The 21,677-nt window shown below is 58.4% G+C and overlaps 1 protein-coding gene across 1 annotated transcript in view; it reads right to left on the reverse strand.

Moving 5' to 3' along the window:
• The window catches only part of CERK (ceramide kinase), a 37,644-nt gene extending 17,417 nt beyond the window's left edge, over positions 1 to 20,227 (reverse strand). Inside the window, exons 1-4 of the mRNA XM_070454168.1 lie at positions 20,043 to 20,227; positions 19,130 to 19,959; positions 14,189 to 14,326; positions 57 to 170 (exon numbers count right to left, since the gene is read on the reverse strand). Coding sequence (XP_070310269.1) covers positions 57 to 170; positions 14,189 to 14,326; positions 19,130 to 19,959; positions 20,043 to 20,227 — 1,267 coding nt within the window. The remainder of the gene's footprint in view (positions 1 to 56; positions 171 to 14,188; positions 14,327 to 19,129; positions 19,960 to 20,042) is intronic.
• Positions 20,228 to 21,677: the final 1,450 nt, after the last annotated feature.

Consider the following 21,677-nt stretch of genomic DNA (forward strand, 5'->3'; position numbering starts at 1 on the left):
GAAGTTCTCTTTCACGTGAGCTGCCTGGAGCTGCGAGGGACTTTCGGGCACGTCACCTGTGAACGCGTACGGCTTTTCCATTTTCTGCCATTTTCCGCTGGTGTACTGCTTCCCGTTAACGTCCGTCTCCTCAACGGTGATGATCTCGGAGACAGGCACAGAGCAGGCATCTGTAAAGACACCAGGTCCTCACTCAGCGGGCTGCAGGGCTCACCTGGACAGCGGGAGAGCGGCTCCACGGCGCTGGGGCGCCCTGCGTTCAATTCAGCAGGTGCCCCGAAGACAGAGGACAAGCTCTGTGTCATCTTAAGCCTCTGCGCTAAATAAGGCTGGGACCCCAGTCCACGCCATCTGAAGTCGGGGTGTTTCGTCCACAGGGACTGAAGTGGGCTGCGAGTTCTGAGGCCAGCTCCCGTGCTGAACCCAGGGAAAGGTGTTCACACCCCAGCACCTGTGGTTCAGTCTGCTCAGAAATGAAGCAGGAAGGAGGCCCGGGACAGACCACGACCCCGCAGTGTGCGGTGAGTCAGGGCCACACCAGTTGGGGATGGCAGGAGGCTCGGGGTCCAACCACCCACTCGGGCGCAGGAGGAGGAAGGGGGCGCCTGGGTGGGTGGGAGAGGACAGCACGGAACACCCTCGACTGGAGACCCAGTCGTCACCACGGGCCTCAGGTAAGGACACAAACACAGCCGTGGGAAGTGCGAGGTGACAGCCTGTAACCCAACGCGGGGCCCAGAAAGACCGCGCCAAGGACAGGACCTGGAAGCAGGGCGGCTGGAGGTCAAGCCCCCAGCGAGAACAGGCTACGTCCCCCAAGCCCACCGGCGAAGCGGGTCCCCGTCCACCTGCACGCAGAGGCACACGGTGACTCCTCGCGGCCCCAGGCTGGCTCGGACACCCGCAAGAGCTAAATGAAACGACGGCGCTGGGACACTTGGGATGACCTTGCATCACCTGTGGCCTAGTGGCCTAAGGAAATCAAGTTACACGAACCAGCTCAGACGCCTCAAAGTTCTGAGAGCGAGGTGTCCCCAGGGTCAGAGGTGCTGGGGTGGGGCAGGAAAGGGACACTCTTACAGCAGAGCTGGAAGCTGGCTGGGCAGACCCGACCCAGTAGAGCCTCCACCCAGGGCCTCCCACCCAGGCTCTGACTCTCCGAAGCTGTGACCCCTCTCGTACCCCCTGCTCCCGAGGGGTATCTGCCCGGCCTGCCAGCGGTCAGACCAGAGGAGGCTGGGAGGGGCTGCCTGGGAGAGAAGCGGGGGCAGGGGCGTTTGGGGGTGGAGCCTCGCAGAGGGCCCGAGACTGGGGTGCTTTCACTGGGTGGGGTGGGGGGCTCTAACACCCCAACAGGGAAGAATCCAGGCTGACTCTTGCCATCTTCTGCTACACTCAGCTGACCCACAGCTTTCTCTGCTGCTTGGGTGAGAAAAACAACACCACGTCAGCAGGATACAACCTTTTACACGCGCACCGCTTGTACACATCAACAGACGCGGTGACAAGCGGAACTATTTTCTCTAAAAGGGATAGAGATCATGGGGGTCTGGAAAAAAACACACACACACACACACACACACACACTATCTACATCTTGCTTGATCGAGGAAGGACAAGTCCAGAATCCAGGATCCGGATGGAGGCTGTCCTGGGTGAGCCTGTGCTGGGGGTTGTTGTTATTGTTAAGGCACTAGGTTATGTCCAGCTCTTTGTGACCCCAAGGACTGGATCCCACTGGGTGCCTCTGTCCATGGGATTTCCCAGGCAGGAATACGGTGGCAGTGGGCTGCCATTTCCTTCTCCAGGGGATCTTCCCGACCCAGGGACGGAACCCACATCTCCTGCTGTGGCAGGCGAATTCTTTATCACTGAGCCACCTGGGAAGTGTGGCCGGCAGGGTGGCAATCAGAAAACAGGACTTGGTGAGTGATGGACTTGGGACAGAGGCCGGTCCCACCCGGCTCCCTCGGCCCCTCCGTCTGCTAGGCCGAGAGTTCGGCCCGAACCTCCTGATGACACGTGGGCCGGCACCTGAAACCGGCAGGGGCTGTGGACGCCACCTGGTTGGGGCGAGGAGGGAGGGGTCCAGCACAGACGGCAGGTCCCTTCCCGCCTCGCTCGCCTGCTGCCCCCGGGCCTCGGAGCCTGCTGCGTGTCGCTTCACGTTTGCAGGTCCGTGTCACACCCTCGTCTTCAAAACCCTCCTCTCCAGTGAGGGGGCCTCGAGAGCCTGGGAGAGGTCAGTCCTAAGTCAGGCATGGCTGGCGGGATGACCCGCTCAGAGCCTGTCATTTTGTCTCTGGTGCTGCTGGCTGTGTGTGGCTCCAAGAAACAGTCACGGGCACGGTGCAGGGAAAGTGGCACCGCGGTCCCCGGGTCACCCTGCCTGCGCTGTCGCGGAGGCGCCTCCGGCCTCAGCAGTGCCCGTTGTGTGAACACACGTGGGAATGGCCGTCCACGTCTATAGACAGACCCGGGAAGCACACCTGGCAAAGAGCTGATGGTGGGAACTAGGACCACTTTCCTTTTCTGCGCTTATTAGCATTTCTCTCCCATGGCTTGAATTCTGCATAATCCTGCACTGCATAAAAGATTAGATAAAAAGTCCAAAGTCTTCTGTGAAAGGGTAAGTGACGCAAGGCGCTGGAGTTGCTTTCTGACCAGATGGAACCAAATCAAGGCCGGCACCAGACTCGCCGGGCGGACGAAGGGCCTGGTGCCCACGCTGGCCGCTGCGCCTTCCCCAAGCAGTGCCTCCCACCCCACCGGGGCGACATCCACGCCCAGACGGCGCTCCCCGAGCTGCTCCTACCGCAGCGGGAGGCGCCCTCGTGGTCACTGGCCGACTGTGCCTTGTCGCAGGATCAGTGGCCGAGGCTCCTAGGCGTCCCCTCTCCTTTTATAAAGTCACAACCCAACGTCCCCTTTTAAACAAACTTCTGAACAGAAGGTTCTGGAATGGACGCTTGATTCCCTGGGTGCCTCCCTGGCCCAGGGCTCCCCCGCCCCCACCCCAGCCCCTCTTCGTGGTGGGGCTGTCTATCACTGGAGGGTTTCAGCAGCACCCCTGGGGTCCAGCCACTCATGCCGCCCCCTGCCCACCGCTCCGGTTCTGCCAGAGGTCGGCCAGCGTCTCCCACTGCCTCCAGGGCTGGTGGGCTTAGCGACCCTTCTCCAAACATGAAGCAGGGAGCAAGCTGAGGTTCCGAGCCCAGTGCCAACTCCTGCTCTGATCAAACAAGGATTTTTTTTTAACTCTGGATAATCACCCCCCTATCCCCCCAACACACACACCTAAAGCAGAAGTCAAAGATTTTCAACCACGGTTCAGCCAAGTCAAGCAGGCTTGTTGGGATGGCAGTCTTACTGGCAGCCTTTCTAAAACCTCTGCTCTACCAAATTACTAAAGCAAAGTGACTTTCTCAGGGTGATTTTTTTAATTTCCTGAGATGAAGAAAAGGACTCCGCCTGTGGCAACGGCCACCCCGGGGACAAATGGTGCAGGGGGCGCCCACGACTGGGTCAGGCAGATGGAAACTGCCCTCTACCACGAGCCAGTCCTCTGTCCTCCCGGGGACCGAGCCGGGGGAGGAGGACCAGGGTTCCCTCCACCTCCTTTCACGCTTGGACAAGACCATTCAAGAGGCAGAAGACCCCCAAGGCTACCCAACCCAGGCAGGAGCCCCCTGCTCAGCTCTAGCTCCGGGAGCTCGGATTCAGTGACCTCCCAGGCTGGTGGGAGATGCAGGAGACGTGAGTTTGATCCCTGGGTCAGGAAGATCCCCTGAAGGAGGAAATGGCAACCCACTCCAGGACTCTTGCCTGGAAATTCCATGGACAGAGGGGCCCGGCGGGCTACAGTCCACGCGGTCGCAGAAGTGGACACGACAGAAGCGACTCAGCAAGCATGCAGGCTAGCAGTGCCCACCCTGGGTCACAGCCCTGCCACTGTGAGACCCCGGGGCCCGAGGGACAGAGGACCTCACCAGGTCGTCCTGCTGGGTGTGCAGTGAGCCAAGTTCGGCAGCAGAGAGAGGCTTTCCTCCCGAGGCAGCCGCGCACTGGGACAGCATGGAGAGCAAGCCTCGGGCACGCCTCCCCGAAGGCCAGGGGCTGGGGTCCCCGGGGGACGGAGCCGCAGGGCCTCCAGGGCGCAGGCAGCGTGGGGGAAGGTCCATCACCGTGCACTGGGTAACCAGGCGCCGGCCTCCACTCGGTCAGAAACGGAGGCGCTCAGCTCCCCCCGAGGGCAGAGTGTTTGGCCCTGTGATGTTAATAGGCCAGTGAGTGTACAGCCACTGTGGGAGACAGTATGGAGATTCCTTAAAAACTAGCAATAAAACCACCATATGACCCAGCAATCCCACTCCTAGGCATATACCCTGAGGAAACCAAAACTGAAAAAGACACATGTATCCCACTGTTCACTGCAGCACTATTTACAATAGCTACAACGTGGAAGCAACCTAGATGTCCATCGACAGATGAATGGATAAAGAAGTTGTGGTACATACATACAGTGGACTATTACTCAGCCACAAAAAAGAACACATTTGAGTCAGTTTCTGATGAGGTGGCTGAACCTAGAACCTATTATAGAGAGTCAAGTGAGTCAGAAAGAGAAAGATAAATATCATATTCTAACGCATATATATGGAATCTAGAAAAACGGTACTGAAGAATTTATTTACAGGCCAACAGTGGAGAAACAAGACATAGAGAATAGACTTATGGACGTGGGGAGAGGGGAGGAGAGGGTGGGATGTATGCAGAGAGGAACACGGGCACTTAGATCACCGTATGTCAAATAGACAGCCAACGGGGATTGGCTGTGTGGCTCAGGAAACTCAAACAGGGGCTCTGTATCAGCCTAGAGGGGTGGGATGGGGAGGGAGCTTCAAAAGGGAGGGGATGTATGTATACCTGAGGCTGATTCACGTTGAGGTGTGAGAGAAAACAGCAGAAGTCTGTAAAGCAATTATCCTTCAATAAAATAAAAGTCTCTGAGCGCACACTCGCGCCGGCCCAGCTGAACAGTCAGTGGTCCTGTCTCGTCTCAGCCAAGGTGCAGGGACCAGACAGAGCTGACTCCAAGCCTCCGGGAGACACCCAGGCACACGTTGTGTTGTTTACGCTCTGCGCTGCCTGGAGGATGTGCAGTTGTGAAACCACCTTAATTATGGATGCAGGTGCAGCAGATCCAACTCAAACCCACCGTGTCACCCCGACACCCCCGCCTGTCCGACGGCACAGACGTCCCTCCTGCTCGGCCCCCGGGCCCTGTGGGAGCTCCCTCCCGGCTCTGCGCGTGTCTGCGTGTGCGTACATCTGTGTGATGTGTACCCATATGCTGTGCAGCTGAGGAGTCACGGACCGACAAACACCCTCTGCCACGGCTCGCTCCAGGCAGAGCCGTCCCCCAGGTCCTACAGGACACACGGGGCCTTCAGCTGCACCCCCCAGCTCTGACCCGCCCTGCCAAACTCTTGCCCGGGCCCCCCAACCTGGGCTCCCCGCACACCCTCATGAGCCAGCTGTGGTGGAACCATCCACAGAACCACCACGAAAACCAACACACAGCAAGAGGGCTTGGACGCAACCACTGCGAAAATATTCTCCTGTCACCTCAAGCCAAAGGCTTCCCAAGAATTCCGTGCTGCAGCTCTGAGCTCACAAGTCACCAGTTTAAAACCACAGGCAGCAAGGCTCCTGGGCTTCCCCGGTGGCTCAGAGAGTAAAGCGTCTGCCTGCAGTGCAGGAGACCCGGGTTCGGTCCCGGGGTCGGTAAGATCCCCTGGAGAAGGACGTGGCAGCCACTCCAGTGTTCTTGCCTGGAGAATCCCATGGACAGAGGAGCCTGGCGGGCTACAGCCCACGGGGTGGCAAAGAGTTGGGCACGACTGAGCGACTAACACGCTAGCAAGGTCCCCACTGGACAGGTATTTTACCAGCGCACTTGGGGGAGACACTCTGACCCAATGCCACAAGGCAGCCCCTGACACTGGTACTTGGAAAGGATGCTCACGATCTGAGGGACAGTCCACAAGGCTGTGAGAGCTTTTGTTCCGTCACACCTGAAGGGCCTTGAACATTTAAGAGAGAAAGTCTCATCGGGCGCGCTAACGGAACGCGCTCTGTGCCACCTCCCAGGTGCCCAGCGGGCAGCGCCGGGCGTGCTCAGACACGCCTTCACCTGGTCCTCCCGTGTGGGCAGTGGACTCTGCCGGTGCACACCTCGGGGACGCTGAAAACACCCACCCTGAGTGTCCTCTGTCCTCATCCCAATGCGGCTTCACTCCTGGTCTTAAGAAGACTCGATGTGGAATCCAACAGAAGCAAAGTGTTTAACTACTCTCTACAGACATTACAGATTTTGAGAAACAGCTCTTTAGGCAACTCGGTCATAAAACAAAGAACTATAGACCTCCTGTTTATTAAGGACAAGACCGTCTTTCCATGGAACAGCATGAACTACCTCCGTGATAAAAGTGTTTAGAAAGAAAACAGCTGGACGTGCAGAAAGAACCACTTGTGTCCCAAGGGTAAACGTGAGTGATGCGGTCACAAGTCATCACCCGCTGGAGGACGCAGGGCAGGACTGGACGACAAGCCGCGCAGACAGAACCGCCGCTCGCTCACCAGAAGTGCTTCTCCCTGCCGCCCTCCTGCCCTGGGGGGTTAAACGCACGTGGCACAGTGCTGAAGTTTAGGATTTGTGATTAAACTGCAGTTTAGGATCGCATTTTTTAAGTTTAAAATGGAAATCTTCAGTGGTATCAACCTTTGCAATGCTGTAAAAACTAAGCAAATTCAAAATAAAAGAAGACAAATAAAGAAGAGGCAACTTTTTCATAAAATTGGAAAAAAAAAACTCTTGTTTGAATACGTCTTTGATTTTTTTTTTCTTTATTATTAAACCTCTTGAAAACCTAATGTCCAGCTACGACCCTCATTTTGGTCATTTTTGTTCATTCACGGTGAATTCTACAACTTATCTAACACATTACAAATCACAAGAGAAGTAAGGGATGAATTTATAAGGCTTTACTGGAATGTATGATCACAAAGAACTTGCTTGGATGTTAAGTAAGTGTGCTCTGGCCACACACTCACAGGGGACCTCTGCTATCCCTCAGCCAAGCCACTGGTCCCCACCCTTGCTACCCGCCCCCCCACACACACCAGATACACACACATCACACCTGGGTACACAGACACACACCCAGATGTACACACACCACTTACATACTGAAGCGAGGCGTCCCCTCACCCACAGCCATGCTCCCCGACTGCAGGATGCGGGACCGGCAACCAAGTGTGGACGTGAACATCCACAGAGCCACTCAGAAATTGGTGAAGAAAAAGACCTTAACAAAAATAACAACAATAATCAAGCAGCCACGTACAGCAAACGGTTGGGATATCTTTAATGTTGAAGGACGTAAGCTTTCACTTACAAGACCATCCTTATCAATAGTGTATCAGGGTGGGTAATTTTGTTAGGTTTTGCACCTTGCATAAAATCATGCCTGTGTGCTAAGTCCCTCAGTCGTGTCCGAGTCTTTGCAACCCTGTGGACTGGAGCCCGCCAGGCTCCTCTGTCCATGGGATTTTCCAGGCAAGAAGACTGGAGTGGGTTGCCATGCCCTCCTCCAGGGGATCTTCCCGACTCAGGGACTGAACCCAGGTCGCCGGCATTGGCAGGCTGACTCTTTCCCACTGGGCCCCCTGGGAAGTCTGCATACAGTCACATTGTGAGTGATTTCCATTTCTCCAGGAATGCGGCTCAGTGACCGACACCTGGCGACTCAGAGACTGAGATCTGCTCCCAGTTCTTCACTTTCAGGTCCTTCGGCCAAACTTGAAGGTGCCTCTCTCTGCGCCTTTCAGTCCAGCATTAATTTTTCTTCTAATAACAAAGCAGTCTATTTCTTAGGGCCATTAGTACAAGCCATTAGCAAATATTATCATTGTTAACAACTCTAAACACTCTTCTCCCGTAACACAGTCTTTTCCAGAAATGGACCGAAATTTTGTAACCAAACCTGGGCTGGAAGCCTCAAGGCTTCTGCTGACAAGAGACTCGGTTCTCTGGCCTCCCCTCCCCGTTCCCAGGGAGTGTGACCTCGCTGGTGTGACAGGTGGTCACCTCCCTCCTGGGTGGGGGCCGAGGGGCCGCGTGTTCCAGAGGGACCACGACGACGAGGCTGCCCAGGAGATGCTCCCAGGGTGGCTGCAACGCCCGGGAGCTGCAGCCACCACCAGTCTCGGCTCCGTCCTGCCCTTCCCAGCGCTGGCCGTGACCTGCGGACACTGGGGGCTTCAGAGCTGCGACTTGGAGTAGAAACGTCCCCACCATCTGTGGGTCGCTTCTCTTACAAGGTCCCGGATGGCCAGGTGCGCGGCTGCCCACCCCACAGCGCACACCCACCTGGACGGTGGTGGGCGGGGGCCAGGTTGCCCCCGGGCCCAGTGTCAGGCTCAGGTGGCCCCGGCCACCCCCCAGGGCTTTTCTGCATCAGCGCCCGCGACAGGACAGGACCGGACCTTTCAGGAAACGCTGCTGCCGCACCTGCTCAGGACGGGCTTCTCTGTGGGTCCCCGGGCCATGGGTTCCAGGGACAGGCTGCAACAACCCTTGCCCGGTAGACCTTACCCCTGCGGAGCTGTGTTTGCACACACAGGACGCGGCCGGTCCCCAACTCCCTCCTGCACAGCCCTGTGCTCCTCCGAGCACAGGCTGCCCCGGGTAAGCGCCCCAGCCTAGTGATCGGGACTGAGGGCTTGGGGGCCCGAGGGGCACCCCCTGGCCGCTGAGGGCGCAACCCCTGACTCCTGCGCCCAGATCCCTGCTCTCCCCACCCCCCGCCAGGAGAGGCAGTGGGGGCCGCTGAGAGGAACCCCAGAACCTGTGTCCTCGCAGGGGGCACACCCCAGCATCTCGGGGTCCGGGCTCTAGAAGAGCCCCCAGCTGGCTCCGAAGCGGGGCAACTCGAGGGCAGCTCCCTCACTGCGGCCAAGATCGCCCGCGCGAGGCGGCAAACACCATGGCAGGCTCGAGAGCGCCGGCATCGGCGGGGCTAGCCCAAGACTCCAGGGCCGCCTGCGGCCAGCCTCTCCCCGCGGATTGTGACCAAGAGGTCTGGGCAAGATGGGAGGCAGACAGTTAACTGAGGAGCCCAGAGCAGACAGCAGCAGGCCGGCTGGCCAGAGCGGCGCCCCCGCGCAAGGAGCGGCCCTCACAGGCCCTTCCCTCTGTCTCCATCCCTCTGTCTCCATCCCTTTGTCTCCATCCCCACCTCCGGGGCTTCCCTGGTGGCTCAGCTAGTAAAGAAGAGACCTGGGTTCGATCCCTGTGTTGGGAAGATCCCCTGGAGAAGGGAAAGGCTCCCCACTCCAGTATTCTGGCCTGGAGAATCCCATGGACCGTACAGTCCTGGGGGTCATGACTGAGCGACTTTCACTTTCACTTCCACCTCTGCTCCAAGGGCAGCCTGAGGTCTGGAACTGCACGCTGGATGCGTGTGTGCTAAGTCGCTTCAGCGTGTCCGACTCTGTGTGACCCCCTGGACTGTAGCCGGCCAGGCTCCTCTGTCCATGGGCTTCTCCAGGCAAGAGCACTGGAGTGGGTTGCCATGCCCTCCTCCAGGGGATCTTCCACACCTCCAGGGGATCCTCTCACGTCTCCTGCACCTGCAGGTGGGTTCTTTACCACGAGCACCACCTGGGCAGCCCAAGCCCGCTGGATGCAGAGAAAGAAAGCCCACCCCTCTGTCCAGAGGAGCCAGAGCGCGGCCGGCAGGGCTGGGAGGGCTCCCTGGCTCTGCCGGTGGACGGACACGTGCCGGCTCCCTCTCGGCCTTCGCGAGCTGAACACGTGGGCCGTGCAGAGGGGCCTTGGGAGCTGAACTGGCGAGTCTGTCAGCTCCAGGTGCCAGCCTCACCCGAGTGACCAACACCAGGGAGGCCTTAAGAGCTGGACTGATGTGGAAGCCCCCTCCCACCCCCCTGCTATCTGTGTGCAACCAGGCTGAGCACCTGCCTAAGAAAGTCCTCCGGGGACTCACAACGTAATACCAAAAACGCCCAGCCTGCAGAATTAACCAAGAACCCGGTGACCCTGAGAGGCCCGGGGGAAAGCCAGGCGGCAGACGCCCCCCCGGACGCCCCAGGCATCCGAGCAGCAGACACAAACTTCAGTGAGGTCGTTAGAGCCGGGCCCCGTGAGGCGCTGCTCTGAACGCTCCTAAAGTGAACGGAAGGGCAGAAGCTCCCGGGACAAAAAGAGGCGACCAGAAGGAACCAAATGGAAAAACTGAAAGGACAACATGTGAAATAAAACAGCCACCAGCTGGGATCAGGAGTGGAGTGGCTGTGACGAGGAAAGTCAGCGAAGCCCCACAGCTCGGCAGGAATAACCTGCGCTGAATAACAGGGAGGAAAAAATGTTTTAAACACAGCACAGGGGGCTTCTGCTCTGAGATGAAGGGCGAGACTGCTCCCCCCTGGAGTCCCATGTGACAGTAATGCCAGGAGACTCTGGAGGGCGGGCAGAAGCAGGAAGCTGACCGGGGCCCTCGGGCAGGAAAGACGGCGGAGAGTTCTCTGGGTTTCTTCCTGCCTCACGTTACCTCAGATTTGAAGACTTCAGCAACTGGAAATGCCAACGGATACAAACAAAAACCTCCAACCAAGGTCGCTCTCTCTGGTCAAAGGACCAGGAGCGGGAGAGCCCAGTGAGACGAGAAACTTCTGGACAAGAACTGTCCTCCTCCAGCAAACACTCAGAAAACCTGGCCCCCCCACCCCCGCCTGCAAAGTCTGCCTGGGAGTCTAGACCTCTATCCCCCGGGTGGGGGGAGGCACCTGACACTCCCCCAGGGCGGCGTGAGGGAAGCCAGCACTTTCACCCCAGCCGGCGGCTGGAGCCTCACACCGCACAGGGCTCAGAGGACCTCCGCCTCCTCCCAGCACGAGTGGGGGGCCCCTCACCTTCCTCGCTGGGCTGGTGTCAGGGGACCAAGGGGAGTCAGAACTTGCACCACCACCAACCTCCAGCCGCCCTCCATGGCGCAGTCACGGGGCATCCCTACCCTGCCAGCCAGGAGGTCTCAGTGGAGGCCGAGTGGGGGGTTCACCCCGCAGCAATGGGGAGCACCCCCTTGGCTGCTGATGAGGCCGAGGGAAACCTGGAATTCTTCCCCGATCTGGCAGTAACTAGTACCCCTCCTCCCTGACCGCACAGTGTCAGAGAAAGTCAGCTAAAAGAGGAAAGTTAAATAAGATCCAAATTTTCATAACGTAAGGCAGAAATGTCCAGGTTTCAATGGAAAATCAATCACCATGCCAAGAACCAGGAAGATCTCAAAATGAGAGGAAAAAAAGACAATCGCTTGATGCCACAACTGAGATGACAAAGATGTTGGAGTTATCTGACAAGGATTTTAAAGCTGCCATGATGAAAATGCTTCACGAACAACTACACACTTAAATGAAGACATATAAAGACTCAGCAAAGAAAAAAGTCTCAGCAAAGAAACAGACGATTACAAAGAAGAACCAAATGAAAATTTTAGAACTGAAAAAATACAATAACCAAAACAGAAAACAAATGGGAGGACTCAACAATAGCATGGAGACAGAGGAAAATCAGTGAACTAACTGGAAGATGTGACAAGAGAAATTACTCAAATTGAGCAACAGAGGAAAATTATTTAAAAAAACAAAACCCTGAACAGAGCCTCAGGGCCTGTGGAATCACAGCAGGGATCTAACATGTGTCACTGGAGCCCAGAAGTAGAGAAGGAGAGGGGATGAAAAAGTGCTCAAAAAATAATGGCTGAAAACTTCCCCAAAGTTTTGACAAAACTTCAAATATCACTAATTCAAAGAAATCCAGTCCAAGACACATCAAAGTCTGGATTCCAAAAATCAAGCACAATGAAAAAAATATTAAAATTAACAGTCAAAGAGAAACACCACCTTACCTACAGGGGAAAGAATTTTGAATGACAGTGGATTTCTCCTCAGAAATTATGGAAGGCAGAAGCAAGCAGCACAATGTTTTTCCAGGACTGAAAAGAATCTTATACCCAGCAAAAATACCCTTCGGGGATTAAAGGAGAAATCAAGACATTCTCGGAGAAAAACTAACAGTCTTATTGCCAGCAGACCTGTCCTAAAAGAACAGATACAAGAAGTAGAAATGATAAAACAAGATTCCCTGAAAGAGAAATGAAAACAGAAGAAAGAATACAAAAAGTAAAGATACGTGAAACCACAACAGTATTTCCTTCTCTTCCTGACTTTCCTAAATTATGTTTGAGGGTTGAAGATACAGCTATAACACTAACGTGGTTCCAAATGCATGTGGAGGAAATAATTAAGACGATTTTACTATAAAACGGGAGAGTAAAGTGATGCCGAGAGAGGGGAGGTTTCTGCACTTCCTCAAACCGGTAAAATGACAAAATCCCGCTATACTGGGATGAGACTCGTACACACAAACCAACACCGCGGGCCACACACAGAGCTGCACTCAAAAACAGCAAGGACCTTTTACCACCACAAACAGCTGATTTAAAAACAGGTGAAGACATACAGACAAATCAATATGGAAGCCTATAAACAGATTTTTAAGCAATTCGCAGGAAGGCAGGAAAAAGCAGAGAAATGAAAACTAAAAAACAAAAAATTAAATGGCAGATTTAAGGCCTAATATGTTTACATTTAAAAGACACAGACTGGCTTAGATGATTAAAAAACATGAGCCAACCCTATGGAGTCTAAAGAAACTCACTTCAAATCTAAGGGTGTAAGCAGGTTGAAAGTAAAAGGACAGGAAAGACACGCGGAGCAGGCGTGGCCCTGTCACCCCATAAAGTGGACTCTAGAACAAACAGAATAGTCAGACAGAGACAGGCACTACACAACGGAAAGAGTCGATCCAGAACGAAGGCTTGGCCATTCTGAATGTGTACGCACCAAACGAGGGAGCAGGAAAACACGCAGTGATGAATAATGGTTTACAGCAGGGTCGGCAAACTGCAGGCCAAATCCCGCACGCTGCTCCCTTCTGTAAATAAAGGTTGATTGGCACGAAGCCCCGTGCATTCACTCACATGCTGCCTGCAGCAGCTTTTGCACTAACGCAGCAGAACTGAGTGGCTGGGACCCACAAAGCCTAAAGTTATTTGCAATCTGGCTTTTTTTTTTTTTTTAATTTTTTATCCACTGATCTGATCTCTGGCTGTGCTGGGTCCTTGCTGACGTAGGCGCTTTCCTCCAGTTGCGGGGTGTGGGTCCCTCACTGCGGAGGCCTCTCCCGCTGCGGAGCACGGGCTCAGCGGCGGTGCGCATGCGCAATTGCTCTGCGCTTGTCCAATCTTCCCGGACCAGGGATCGAACCTGAGTCTCCTGCACTGGCAGGCGGATTCTTTATCACTGAGCCACTTGGGAAGCTCTGCCCTCTGACTTCTTAAGGAAACATCTGCTGACTTACTTTGGAGTAACAAATAAAAGTTAGCCTGGGAATTATCTCAGCGTAATTACGCTATTTATGACCACATTCAGCTGCTCTGAAGCCACCTAATCTGACCATAGCTGAGGCAGGTGCCTAGAGAGATGGAGGGTAGGCAGGACGGCTGTTTTTCTGACAGCTGCTTTTCAAAACCACAAAAGCCTGTATGTCTCTTCCGATAAGTGAGTCATATGCAAATCTGGAAGGAGATTTTTTTTTTTTTTTCCTGAAATAGGTAAACAAGATAGCCATTTATTTCCTATTCAGATATCCTGAGATTCCTATCTAACTCCGCAGGTTGCTGGCTTAACATAATCTGATATCATCTGCAGTACTTCTGACCTCATCAGCGGGCGGAAGTAAGAAGTATGAGGAGACACTGAAGCACAGGGCTGTAAGACTTGTGCTGTGAATGGTTTAGGGGATTCTGTAGGGTTTGTGGGTTCTACCCAAACTGTTCAGCTTCCCAGCCCCTCCCAATGGTTTTAAACTCACTCTTCCAGAGAAAAGTAAAGACGCTTGGACAGCAAGCAGCCACTTCGCCCCCACGCTCTCCACCAGTGGCCTAGTCATCCCCCCACGGCCGGGGCCCAGTCCCCAGCTGGCCACCACTCTCCACGCAGCCAGGGACGGGCCGGACCCTGCCTCCCACAGCCAGCGACTCACACGGTGCTCGGTCAGCACCTGCTGTGCACACAGACACGTGAGGCCCTCCGGGAAAACGGGGAGGAGAAACAAGGAAGGGAGTCCTTCCCACGCTGGATTCTGCCCCGAGAGAGCACAGCGGAGATAAGGCAGATAGTCCTAAAAAAGAAAAAAGAGAAAACCCGTAACACAAAGCAGAAGGAAACAGCTGGCATAGAGGGACGAACAGCTGGACAAACAAACATATCCAAAGAACGATGAGGGAAGGGCCAGGTGCCAGCAGGGCTGGGCCTTGAGCAGAGGTAAGATCTGAACACAGGGGTGGGGGGCCCGGGGGGAGAGCAGGGTTGTCGTGTGGGGACTCCTGTCTGGCTCAGCGGGGGCCTCAGGAGTCAAGGAGGCTGGAGTCGAGGAGCCCTGAAAGTGAGGCAGGCACAGGCAGCTTGCGAGCTAGTCGGCAAGCTGCCCGGCACGTGAAAGAATCTTCTAGAAGGGCAAGCATCCCAGGAGGAGACGATCAGGGGGCAGAGTGCCTAGCCAGGGGCTTTGGGGCTATACTAGACGGGCTTCACGGTGCTTTCTAAACTTCCATCCGCTAACCTTGGGGTCACCCATCAGAAGGTGCTCGAGGAAGGGGATAGAGTGAGCAAGGATGGACAAGGCAAGCCCGGAGGCAGGGCTGCAGGAGGCACCTGAGCCGGCCTGGGGCTTAACGAGAACCACACGGGAGCGGAGAGCGCGGAGCCCCGACACGGCCGGGGCTCACAGACCCGGGAGCCGGCTGGCTGTCTCCTGTGGGCCGTGCCAGAAACTCGGAACCAGGGCTCAGGAGAAACTGGGACGGATGGTGAGTTCGGAGGAGAATGCACAGGGCGCTGCGCTCAGGAGGGCGAGATAGGATCCCGAAAGTGAAGCCAGCTCGTGTGCCCGGTCGCTCAGGCGTGCCCGACTCTGAGACCCCGTGGGCTGTAGCCCGCCAGGCTCCTCTGTCCATGGGGACTCTCCAGGCAACAGTACCGGAGCGGGTGGCCGGGCCCTCCTCCAGGGGCTCTTCCTGACCCAGGGGTCTTCTTCATTGCAGGCAGATTCTTTACCATCTGAATCACCAGGGACGCCCAAGGCCACCTTACCCTGGACCCACCCACATGCTCACAGAACAGCACGCGAAAGGCGGAGAGCAACTAGGTTCTCTAGAAACGTCTGCTGTGCAAATATCTACACCAGTGGAGAGGATAAATAAACTGGGTTGGGGACAGAAAGCAAAAAAACCGCCATCAGTACCTTAACAAACACACAGGAAATATATCTCCTAAAGTATAAAACACAGTTTCTTAAATACTAGTCTTTTATCCTTAGGCTAGATGTTAAAAAATGGCAAATTCACCAAATTACATCCTTAAAACGCGTGAGTTTCATTGTATGCAAATTACACCTCAATAAAGCTAATGTGAAAAAAAATCATGTTTTAAGAGAGTAAACAGAAATACGCACACTTACATAGAGACCAACACCAAATATTATTTAACTCTTGAAGATTAAGACTGCGGGTGATTCTTTTCCTGTGTGCTTTTCTGTGTTTTCTTAAACCAACATGAATTACCTTCATAAGCAGGAAAAAAAAATTAGTTTTAAGTATCCATGGCTTGCCTATGTTTTCATGAGCATGGTGCAGGGGTGTTGGACTGTAAATACAACGGTAACCTGTCCAAGGAGCTTCCCAGCAACCCGGGGCATCCTCGGTGGGAGAGGGAAGCTGCCGGAGGAGGGTGGGCATAGCCCCACCTCCACCCCACGCTGCCAACACACACACACACACACACACGCGCGCGCGGGCGCGCGTCCCAGCCCCAACTCGAAAGGAACGCTTCCAGAGTCTCTCTGAGCGTGTTTTGCATGGCCCTGGGGTACACTCGGGTACAGTTTCAGCCTGTTTCAGGTTCAGCTAGCCTGAGCCACCGTGAGAAGGCTGGTCCGCGTTTCCTGTTTTCAGTCGGCCCCACTTCCGACTGGGCTGCTGCCGGGGAGCCTCGCAGCTTCCTTAAGAGAGCAGCCCTCGCGGGGTCCAGAAGGCGCTGCCTCCCGCTTCTTGGTCCTACCTCTGCTCGGAGCCCCCCACCGAGGAGGAAGCCTGGACCTGGATTAAACGCCAGCTCCCTTGTGTACGTTACATACCGTCCATCGCAACCCACTCACAACTCCCGTGTTTCCCCTTCTGGAAACAGGAGCGACACTGGAGAAGCTGCGCAGGTCAGACAAGGCGGCCGCGCCCGCTGCCCATGGTGGCCCCAGCCCCGGGCCCCCCTCGGTCCTTCTTCTGAGGCGGTCTCAGTCCACTCGGCTTCTGCACGGCCCTCCCCCCTTCCCTCCCCCGCCAGGCCACCGTCCACCCCGCACACAGGCACACTTGGGACTGCGGCAGGGCCGGGCGCTGCCACTCTGAAACGTCCCCTGGACTGGCTGCCGTCTGCCCTCGGCCATGGGGTCACCTCTCTCGGGCCTGGGTCCTCTCGGGGAGCAGCTATGAGGGGCCCCCTGAGCTGCAGCAGCTGACCCAGGGCCTCCTCAGGGCGATGGGTGGCACGGGGTGGGGGGGCAGGGCCCCGATAGCGCCAGCCTCTCCAGGGAGGGGGCACCCATCTCTCGCACACCACTCAGGAAAGCTCCGGGTGAACCCATACACGAGGGCCTTCAGGGTTTGCGAGAGGGAAGCAACCACCATTTCAGGAAAGAGGCGGGCCGCTGTGCAAGTGAGGAGCTCGGAAAAGCAAGCTGACCCAAAGTGCACAAAACCCAGAATCTGGGGGCCGGAAACCATAATGACAGCTGGCCAAGGATGCCAACGCTGAAAGCCTGGCAACGCGAGTCCCCCACCCAGACGCCCCAGACGGGCGGGGTGCATTCGGTGTCCACGTGGCCACTGCAGCCTGAAGGAGGCCATGGCACCCAGGCACAGCGGCTGAAATCGGACCCACCATGCTTCACATGCCGGTTCAGCCACTAGCTGGGCCGGTCTCTCCCACTCCTGAGGCTCGGCCTCTTCATCCGTAAAATCCAGGAGAAGCTGCCCGGCAGGAACGTGCTGTGTGGGAATGTGACATAGGACAGAGCACGCGGCTGGACCAGGAGCCCCGTGAAGTGGCAGCGCTCCATCCCAAGGCAGAGAGATTCACAGGGAAGTTCAAACGCCCTCGGGGCCAGGCCAGGGGAGACCTAGACCTGCTTCGTGGTGCCAGGAGGCTGAGGCTGATGTTCTAGGACGACACTTCCTCCCCAGGGGACAACAGAAAGCTGGAGGAAGGGTGAAGTCTCAGACCACTGGCCACAGAGGAGCGCTCTGTAGACCATGCTTCCGGTGACCCTCAGGCTGCAAAGCAAGAGTCCGAGACCACCTTGACTTTCTGGCCCCAGCAAACTGGCCGGGTCTGCCCAACCCACCCCCACCAGAGCCATACCACCCCAGGGATGAGAAAGCCCCCACAGATCCAGTGCAGCAGCCCAACTGCCCCCAAGGCATCTAAAGGGCATCCCAAACTCACCATGTCCACTAGAGAATCCAGACCTACCCTGCATCCCCTCAGTTAAAAACTAAACCCCCGCTCATCCTGCAACTCCAGTAAGCACCAACCTGGACCCCCGTTCCGCTGGCCCTTCCCCTCTAAGTGGACAGACCCAGCCCTGCTCAGCGCCCCTCTGCCGGACAAGGCCAGCAGCCTCCTGCCTGCGGCCTCTGTCTGCTCCCCACCAGGCCCACAGGGTGCCTTTCACCAGGTGAAGATGGATAAAGCCCTCTGGGGTCCCCATTTCAGCCCCTGCCACCCAAAGAGCCCCGTCCCCTCCCCACCTCCTGCGTCTCCCCTGCCCTGCGCGGGTCTGCGGGCCAGCCTCTGGCCATGGCCCCTGTGGTCCTGCTGCCTGGACCGTCTCGCCGGGGGGTGCACAGGCCTCTGCAGGGCTCTGGTTCGGTGCCGCCCTGCAGGTGAGGAGTCCAGGGACCCCCTGCCCCACCCCCTTCTCTCACGTCCATGGCCTTGTGTCCCCCCCAGAACGCCCCGTCTCTCCCTCTGATGGAAACTGCCCCACTGCGATGGCGTGCTGAGCCCGGGCGAGCGTGCTGCCCTGCCCGCCACGACAGGCCCTTCATAAAAACTTGCTGAAGATGAGTTAATGAGATAGAAATATACCCACGCTCTCCAGCCACTGGAAATATCCACGCTTGCCAGCCGCCAACCCCCCCTGCACCCCGCCCCGGCTGCCTCTGCCAGGGAGGCCTCCCAGCTCTCACTGTCCCAGCAGGCCCCTCAGGTAACCCCCCTCCTGCCCAGGGTCAACTGACATCTCCTCCATAAGCCGCTGCCCATCCTGCTGTGGCGGGGCAGCTCGGCAGGGGACCCACTGGCCCCTTCTCCTTGGGGACGGACAGCGCCTGTTTAGTTAAACCACGGCTTCCCCAAATCAGAGGGCCTCCGCAGGTCGTTTGTCCAGCCTGTAGCAGCGAAATGAGCACCCCCCTCCCCCCTCTCCCTCCCCCCAGGGAGCACATCCCAGACTGAAGGTCACCAGCCCTTGCTTCACTGCGGGGACAGGAACTCCGGACCCCGCTCTGGATCGGGTTAAACTGACATCGAGCGCGGGCCGCCGGCACCCCCTCGGGGTCCCTCCGTCACCAACATCACAATCGATCCGAATGGTGCCCTTCAGACGCCGGCAGGCGGGTCCCAGAGAGGCGGCCCCGTCCGGGCGACACCTCCCAGGCCCCCAGGCCGCAGACCTCCCCGGGCCTTCACGACCCCGCGCCCGTCGCCCTCGGGGGTCTTGTCCCCGCCGCCCCCCCTCCCCCCCCGGCTCTCCCCAGCGCCGGCTCTTTGTCATCGGGTCCTGGCCCTTCCCCGCCCGCCGGCCTCCCCGGGGCCCCTACCCCCCGCCCCAGCCCGACCGAGCCCGTGGGCCGGCGGCGACACTCACCCGTGCCCGGCTCCCCGGCTCCGGGCCCGGGACTCCGCCACCAGCGCAGCAGCGCCCGCGCGGGGTCCAGGCTCACGGCGCAGCGCTGCTGCTTCACCCAGAGCACGGAGCGCAGCGGCTCCGCCGCCCCCATCGCGCCCGGCGCCCGGGGCGCCGCCTGCTCCGCCGGGCTGGGGGCGCGCGCGGCGCCGAGGGGCGCGGGACCGTTAGCGGCCCCCTGGAGCCGGCCGGGGCGCGGCGGCGGCGGCGGCGGCGCGGAGCGGGCGGGGCGCGGGCGGGCGGGCGGCGCTGCGTCACCCCGTACGCGGAGCGGCCGCGGGCACCGAGGAGGGGCCGCGGGCAGCGCGCGGAGGACGGCGAGGGCGGCCGGACGGAGCGGAGGGCCGGGCTGGGGGCCGGACGCGGAGGGATGGGGGGGGCGGCCGAGGGAGGCGGGGCACACCCCGGGGACGAGGAGGGGTCCGGGATCCTGTGGGGGACCCGGCGGCGGGGAGAGAAGGAGGGAGAGGAGGAGGGAGGCGGACGAGGGCGCGGGGTTCCGAGCAGAGGAGCCGAGGAGGGGCCTGCGCGGAGGAGGAGGAAGGCGAAGGGGGCGGGCGGGGTGCGGGTAAAGCGGAGGGGGCGGAGAACAGGGGAGGGGGCGGGCGATCGAGGACGCCGCTGGGCTGGGGTCGAGGCGCCAGGGGGCCGGCTGAGCTCTGGGGTTTAGCTCTGACCGGGGAGGAGGCGGCTTCCCCTGGCAGCCGACCGTAGGGACTCCGGGCCAGGGTGACCCGGGGGCGTGGAGCTCAGTAGCGCCTCCCTGGCTGGTCGTTGGGACAGGCGGCGCCCTCCAGGGGCGCAGACAATGCTCCCCGGGCGGTCCTGAAGGTGCGGCCGGAGGGGCCTGGTTTTCGGGTGGGCGTGGACTGACCTGCCCCTGCTCACGCGGCCACCCTGGGCAGCTTGGCCGCCGGCGTCGGGCCGCATCTTGGATCCCCGTCTTCTCCTCTTGGAAATAAACCTGAAGACCTGGCAGGCACCCTCAGGAGGTGTGGACCCTGTTGGCCCCAGCCTGGCAGTGGACACCACCTCCTCTGCTTCTGGGGCCATCATCATGACCACCCGGGGTGCTCCAGGACCCCCCCCCCATTCCTAAGGGGGGCAGTTTCAGGCACTGAGGGCTGAGCAGGAAGAGATGGAGCCAGCCTGTGAAGCAGGCAGTCTGAGTCAAAGGGCCCTGCCGGGCCCGCACACCCAGACGGGACAGAGGGCCCCTGAAGAGGCCTGTCCTGGTCACAGATGGCAGAGGCGCGGCTCACAGGCCCGCCAGGGTCCAGCCACCCCTTCCTGCCCACTGGGGTATGTGTCTGGGCTGGGGCCTGCCAAGAGCAGCTCAGGGTCCCATAACCCAGGTTCTCAAGGTCAGCCGTCCTGCGCAGGCTGGGGTGCTGGGGAAACCAGTGGAGGGGAGGGACCTGCAGGCCGGCAGGCAGGAGGGCTCCCTGGAGGAGGTCTCCCCCTCAGGGACCTGGGAGGAAGCTGGAGGGGGCCGCTGAGCTCTCCCCTCCCTCCTGAGCAGGCCCAAGGAGAGGGGGCTCCTGTTCTGAGCCAGAAGGCACCACCCTGGCACCCCCGGACTCTCTTTCTCACCTTCCTGCTCAGCTCCACCGGCCCCTGTCTACAGGGGGCCTTCGCTGAGCACCCCGTCAGGCCAGCGGGGCTCCAGCCCCACTCTCAGAGCACATCCCACCCCCCGCCCTGCCCTCAGCTACATGAGGACATGGACTTGCCTGGCGCCATGGCGCCAGCCCTGAACACACTGGGGCACGTAATAAGGGTGCCCACGTTTGTCCCGTGAGTGCACCTGTCGCAGACTCCTCACTGAAGAAGCTGCTGTTGAGAGCAGCAGCCTCCCAAGTGACAGGTCTGGCTCCAGAGGCCTGAACCGCCTGTGCCTGCTCCCTCCCCGCCTGCCCCCAGCTCTCCTTGGCTTCTGTGGCACAGGTCTTCCCTCAGATGGCGGAAGGGCGGGCACGCGGCCTTGTTGCCCATGCCTGGCACCAGGGAGCCACACGTACTGGTCTTATCCTGCCAGCTCCCTGTGACTCACTCCTGCTGGAGCCCAGCCCCCGTTCAGCCTGGGGCAGGGAGTCAGGAGCCAGGACAGGGCAGAGGGCGGGGGCGGGTTCTAGCTCCTCCCTTGGGCACAAGGTACCTGATCTCCCAGCCTGGTAGGGCCCTTGGCAGCGAGGCCTGTCCTGCCCCCTCCCTCCCATGGCTCTGAAAACGTGGATATGAAACTTCTCTGGAAATCTTGCGCCAGCACCGGGCGGGGGTGGTATCGCAGCGCTGCCCTGAAGTGTAATCAGTACATCAATCCTGAATATTCATTGGAAGGACTGACGCTGAAGCTGAAGCTCCAGTACTTCGGACATGTGAGGCAAGGAGCCATTGGAAAAGACCCTGGTGCTGGGAAAGATTGCGGGGAGGAGGAGAAGGGGACGACAGAGGATGAGATGGTTAGGTGGCATCACCAACTGGATGGATATGAATTTGAGCAAACTGG

The sequence above is a fragment of the Odocoileus virginianus genome, chromosome 23 (assembly GCF_023699985.2).
Source record: "Odocoileus virginianus isolate 20LAN1187 ecotype Illinois chromosome 23, Ovbor_1.2, whole genome shotgun sequence".
In the NCBI taxonomy this organism is placed as follows: Eukaryota; Metazoa; Chordata; class Mammalia; order Artiodactyla; family Cervidae; genus Odocoileus; species Odocoileus virginianus.